This window comes from Thunnus maccoyii, chromosome 14 (assembly GCF_910596095.1).
Source record: "Thunnus maccoyii chromosome 14, fThuMac1.1, whole genome shotgun sequence".
Classification (NCBI taxonomy): domain Eukaryota; kingdom Metazoa; phylum Chordata; class Actinopteri; order Scombriformes; family Scombridae; genus Thunnus; species Thunnus maccoyii.
In genome coordinates this window covers 279,623-286,140 of record NC_056546.1, presented here as the reverse complement: position 1 = coordinate 286,140, position 6,518 = coordinate 279,623, and the positions used below count along the sequence as shown (strand labels likewise).

General features: G+C 41.2%; 1 protein-coding gene across 1 annotated transcript; it reads right to left on the bottom strand.

The window, feature by feature from the left end:
* Positions 1-2,435: 2,435 nt before the first annotated feature.
* On the bottom strand, positions 2,436-5,592 carry LOC121911956 (potassium voltage-gated channel subfamily G member 3-like). The gene is made up of 2 exons (XM_042433935.1): positions 4,852-5,592; positions 2,436-3,959 (listed from the first exon to the last, which is right to left on the bottom strand). Exons 1-2 carry the CDS (start codon positions 5,424-5,426, stop codon positions 3,314-3,316), a joined length of 1,221 nt encoding a protein of 406 aa, XP_042289869.1. The 5' UTR covers positions 5,427-5,592; the 3' UTR covers positions 2,436-3,313.
* Positions 5,593-6,518: the final 926 nt, after the last annotated feature.

The following is a 6,518-nucleotide window of genomic DNA, read 5'->3' as shown; positions in this document are numbered from 1 at the left end:
AGACAAACACCTGCTGGAATAATGAATATTTATATTATTATTATTATAAACTATTATTACAGTTTAGTTCTAGAAAGTGAAACAGTTCCATTGAACACTGTTTGCTGTGTGACTCAGTTCATTGTTTTAGTCAAATATTGTTTATTTATGATGATGAGTCATTAAAACCTTTTGTTTGATGAAGCTCTTTGTTTACATGCGTCAGTCATGTGACATCATCTCTGTTATTTATTCTTTTTGTTTCTTTACCCTCAAACACGAAACACCTGCAGATATTTACTGTTAGAAACAAAATGAAAACTGCAAATCACTTATTATTATTCAGTAAAGTTGATTATGGTGATTCATATGTTTGTGTTATTTATTATGTTGGTTATTTATTATGGTGATTATTTAATATGTTGGTTATTTATTATGGTGATTATTTATTATGTTGGTTATTTATTATGTTGGTTATTTAATATGTTGGTTATTTATTATGTTGGTTATTTACTATGTTGGTTATTTATTATGTTGGTTATTTAATATGTTGGTTATTTATTATGTTGGTTATTTATTATGGTGATTATTTATTATGTTGGTTATTTATTATGTTGGTTATTTATTATGTTGGTTATTTAATATGTTCATTATTTATTATGCTGGTTATTTGATATGTTAGTTATTTATTATGGTGATTATTTATTATGTTGATTATTTATTATGGTGATTATTTATTATGTTGGTTATTTATTATGGTGATTATTTATTATGTTGATTATTTATTATGGTGATTATTTATTATGTTGGTTATTTATTATGGTGATTATTTATTATGGTGATTATTTATTATGTTGGTTATTTATTATGTTGATTATTTATTATGGTGATTATTTATTATGTTGGTTATTTATTATGGTGATTATTTATTATGGTGATTATTTATTATGTTGGTTATTTATTATGGTGATTATTTATTATGTTGATTATTTATTATGGTGATTATTTATTATGGTGGTTATTTATTATGTTGGTTATTTATTATGTTGGTTATTTATTATGGTGATTATTTATTATGTTGATTATTTATTATGGTGATTATTTATTATGTTGGTTATTTATTATGGTGATTATTTATTATGGTGATTATTTATTATGTTGGTTATTTATTATGGTGATTATTTATTATGGTGATTATTTATTATGTTGATTATTTATTATGTTGGTTATTTGTTATGGTGGTTATTTATTATGGTGATTATTTAATATGTTGATTATTTATTATGTTGGTTATTTATTATGGTGGTTATTTATTATGTTGATTATTTAATATGTTGATTATTTATTATGGTGATTATTTAATATGTTGGTTGTTTAATATGTTGATTATTTATTATGGTGATTATTTATTATGGTGATTATTTATTATGGTGATTATTTAATATGTTGGTTGTTTAATAGGTTGATTATTTATTATGGTGATTATTTATTATGGTGATTATTTATTATGGTGATTATTTATTATGGTGATTATTTAATATGTTGGTTGTTTAATATGTTGATTATTTAATATGTTGGTTGTTTAATATGTTGATTATTTATTATGGTGATTATTTAATGTGATTATTTAATATGTTGATTATTTATTATGGTGATTATTTAATATATTGATTATTTATTGTGTTGGTTGGTTGTTTCCATATTGAATGTTGTTGTCATGACGACACTCCCTCCTCTGCTCCGCTCGCTGACATTTTATGATTTATTAGATTTATACTGCGTGAAGTAAACCCCATTTACATCATTATGATGTCATTATGACATCATTATGATGTTAGATGTTTTTACCTGCCTGCTGTGTATCCTGAATATTTAGTGTCATGTTTCACACAGTGACAATGATGATGATGATGATGATGATGATGATGATTATGTGAACTTCGCACTGAGTTTATGATCAGTTTGACTTTTCTTCTTCTTCTTCTTCTTCTTCTCAGAAACTTTACAGTGAAGGAGGAAACTTCTGGTGTCCAGCAGGAAAACTTTAGATATTAAATATATTTACAGATTCACAGATTCTGGAGTTTTACATGAAAGAGAAACTTCCTGTTAAAATGTTTCTGTCTGTCTCAGAGCTGGAAGTACTCAGATTCTTTACTGCAGTTAAAGTACATAAAAGTTTAGAGTCAAAACAATCTTTAACTAATCAATAATGATTGTGATCAATGAACAGGTTCAGACTCTGCAGATGATTAAAAGATTAAAAACAGAGTTTTTGCTCCATTGGGATAAAAACTGTTGATCTGACTGTTGAGAGACAAAATGTTTCAGAAAGACAGAAACAAACAGACTGAAGGTTAAAGGGACAGTCGGTCCGCTTGTGCTTTGGTTGTAACTCTGCAGTATTTAACACTGAAGAACGTCTCAAGGTGAGTGAAGCAGGTGACCCAGACGCAGAAGACGGCAGGCAGAACATCTACTGAATAACTCAGAAGACTGAGACACAGGAACAAGCAACACTGAGCAGATAAGCAGACGACTCACTGGTGAAACACGAGGTAATCAAAAAAGGCGGGAAAACACAGGAAGTAAAAGGTAACAAGACAAAAGGAGAAAACATTTCAAAATAAAACAGGAACTAATCTAGAAATCCAGACACAGAAAGTCCTGGCAGGATGTGACAAAGGAGAAGAAGAGCGAGATAATCGACATTCACGCTTCAACAGCTCGATGAACCCGACATTCAAAATGTTTCCACCACTTCAACTTCCCGTCTCTGACTCTGCCGTCACCGTGGAAACCGTGGACAGCGTCCAGCCCGTCCAACAGATCCAGTTACAGCACAGACTGGCGGATTAACTCCTGAAGCTCACAGTCGCATCATTACAGACGTGAAGAGGAAATAATGATGATCAATCTGCTCTGAGACAACAGATCAGAGCTTCAGTTTCCTTCTTTTATAAAAGAGTTTCAGTCTTTGCACACAAAGTGTCTGTTTGTCAATCAGTACAAAGGTTTCTGTGAGTTACGATGAATCTGCTGAGACGTTACACAACTAAACTAAACTCACTGTGTGAAAATCAGCTGACCTCTGCAATACAGCATCACTATGATGGTATTATGGGATGGATGGAAAAACTGAGAAACAGGTGAGGCAGCGTTTCAACAGGTATTAAAGCTGTGAAAAGGTTTGAAAGGACCTGATGAAACATTTTGTACTTGTAGGTGATTATAAGGCGTCCGCAGCGCTGCATCCTCCTGGTTAGTGCAGAGGTCATCCGACCATCACTGCTGTCACCTGGCCGGTGACGCTGTCACCTGGCCGCCGCTACCATCAGCTGATGAACTCGGGCGAAAGAGGGCGGGTGCAGCGGGTGGACCGGATCTTCAGCTCGTGGTAGCACTGGATGAAGCTGTGGTAGATGAAGGTGATGGGCAGCGCCAGCAGTACGATGCCGCTCACCACGCAGATCCCACCCAGCACGCGTCCCGCCACCGTCACCGGATACATGTCCCCGTAGCCCACCGTCGTCATGGAGATGATGACCCACCAGCAGGCGGCGGGGATGCTGGCGTAGTCCTGGTTGCTGGCCTCCAGGTCGAGGCCGTGCTCAAGCAGCTGGGCCAGTGCGCTGAAGATCGCCATGGCGACACAGATGAAGACCAGCAGCATCACCATCTCACGGTAGCAGCGGCGCAGCGTCAGGCCGAGTGTCTGCAGCCCCAGGAAGTGACGCGCCAGCTTGATCACCCAGAAGATCCGCATGATGCGCAGCACGCGCAGTGTGACGCCAGCCCGCTGCAGCTGGGAGTTCTCCCCCGTCAGGATCGTCACAGTAACGGAGACGTAGTACGGCGTGATGGCCAGCAGGTCGATGATGTTCAAAGGACGACGGACAAATTCACATTTGTCCCGAGACACAATGAAACGGACGATACACTCAGCAGTGAACCAACCAATACACACCGCCTCGATGATCCTGGAAACAACCAATCAGAGACAGGAGAGAGAGACAGACAAATCAGAGAGAGATGGACAACCAATGAGAGAGAGGGACAGACCAATCAGAGACACAGACAGACCAATCAGAGAGACAGACAGACTAATCAGAGAGACGGACAGACCAATCAGAGAGAGGGACAGACCAATCAGAGAGATGGACAACCAATGAGAGAGAGGGACAACCAATCAGAGAGACGGACAGACCAATTAGAGAGATGGACAACCAATCAGAGAGATGGACAGACCAATCAGAGAGACGGACAGACCAATTAGAGAGATGGACAACCAATGAGAGAGAGGGACAGACCAATCAGAGAGACGGACAGACCAATGAGAGGGATGGACAACCAATGAGAGAGAGGGACAGACCAATGAGAGAGAGGGACAACCAATCAGAGAGAGGGACAGACCAATCAGAGAGAGGGACAGACCAATCAGAGAGACGGACAGACAAATGAGAGAGAGGGACAACCAATCAGAGAGAGGGACAGACCAATCAGAGAGGGACAGACCAATCAGAGAGACGGACAGACCAATGAGAGAGAGGGACAACCAATCAGAGAGAGGGACAGACAAATCAGAGAGGGACAACCAATCAGAGGGATGGACAACCAATGAGAGAGAGGGACAACCAATGAGAGAGAGGGACAGACCAATCAGAGAGACGGACAGACTAATGAGAGAAGAGAGACATGGGCTGGTGGAGTTGTAGATGAACATGACGGTCCAATCAGAGTTGCAGATGTAAACTACAGACCAGTTGTGTCCAATCATGTGCAGTGAACCTGCAGGATTTGACTGATGAACAAACCTGCACCTGATTGGAGCGTCTCTGTGAACACAGGTGAATCATGTGATCCATGTCCTACCTGTGCTGGTCCAGGGTCTCGGCAGCCTTCCAGTCCGGTAAGGTGCTGGCACACAGCATCACCATGGAGACGAGGACGAACAGCACCGACAATGATGCCAGGATCTGCGCTGCCACTGAGGACGTGGGCTCCTCGAACGTCCTCCTCATCTTCTCCAGCCAGCGGCCCCGGGGCTCCTCGGGGCGCTGCGGCTCCTCCTCGGGGAAGAAATGGACGAAGCAGTCGGACATGCGGTCGTCCAGCCGGCGCTGGCAGCACAGCTGCAGGTCGGAGCTCTCCAGGCCCCAGTACAGCATCTCGTTATAGAAGGACAGTTCACACATGTGCGGCACGAAGCGCAGCTTCCCGTGCTGCACGTACAGCATGATGAAGCTGAACGCCTCCGAGTGCCGGTCAAAGAAAAACTCGTTCCTGTCGCGATCGTAGTCGTCGCAGAGCTCCAGCAACTCGCTCTCCGACACGCAGCGATGCAGCCGGCTCAGTCTGCTCAGAGGGAGTCGCTTCATCAGCTCGGCCGAGAAGGAAAACCTGCGACCGCCAACGTTCAGGATGCACAAACTACCTCCAAACTTCATCGTCTGTTAGTTTAAAAACACAAACTGCCTCCAAATATGATCTTCTGGTGGTTAGAAACAGAAAACTGCTGGCTTTTGGTTAATAAAACCATGTTTTTGCTGCTGCTTGACTGTTTCCAGACGAAGCTGTTCTTCATCCTATAAAATCTCGGCTGCTTCCAAACGTTTTCTTCATTCACTGGTTGAATGGAATAAATAATAATAAATTATTAGTAAAAACAAGACTTTTCTTTCTTTCTGATTCACTGATCAATGACTGACTGATCAATGATTGACTGATCAATGACCTGCTTCTATTGCTTATTTATTAATGATCTGATTCTCTACATTATTTTGTACTTTAGTCAAACTGGTTGACATTAAAAATACTGAAACAGCTGCAGTTTCAGCTGTTTTAACGCCTCACAGCAACACTCACCAGATGTCAGCGTCAGTCAGAAGCTCTTCAGGCTGGAAATCTTCATCATAGTGATTCAGGATGTTTAGATTCATCTTCATCATTAAAACAACATCAGATGTTTCTGTTTGTTTCCTTCAGCAGGCGACCGGATGAAGTCTGAATCTGAGACTGAAGAGCAGCAGCAGCAGCAGCAGCAGCACTCCTTCTTCTCCTCTTCCTCCCACTCTTCTCCTCCTCCTCCTCCTACTCTTCTCCTCTTCCTCCCACTCTTCTCCTCTTCCTCCTACTCTTCTTCTCCTCCTCCTCTTCTTACTCCCCCCCCCCCCCACCCCCCCCCCCCCCCCCCCCACCCCATCTCCCTCCTCCTCCTCCTCCTCTTCTTCTCCCTCCTCCTCCTCCTGCCTGAGAGGAAGAGGATCAGAGTTAAATGATTCAAACAGAAGTCAGTCTGAGCTGCTTTTACACAGAAACAGAATCTGAGTTTTCATTTCCATAAAGCTGCTCAGTGTCTGACAGACTGATTCTTCTCCTCCTCCTCCTCCTCCTCCTCCTCCTCCTCCTCCTGTTTTTCCTCCCTCCTTCCCTTTTCTCCTCATGTTCCACATTTCATTTCTCCTCCTCATCTTCAAATCTGATCTCCAGCGTCGGCCCAAATTAAACATTCATGTCATGTGAACACCAACAGGCAGACA

What these genes read in the sequence shown, in the direction of transcription:
- LOC121911956 (XM_042433935.1), bottom strand. Translation starts at nt 5,426, where the DNA reads ATGAAGTTTGGAGGTAGTTTGTGCATCCTGAACGTTGGCGGTCGCAGG. An exon ending in GAGACCCTGGACCAGCACAG is followed by an intron (nt 3,960 to 4,851) that starts GTAGGACATGGA and finishes GGTTGTTTCCAG; the next exon opens with GATCATCGAGGCGGTGTGTA.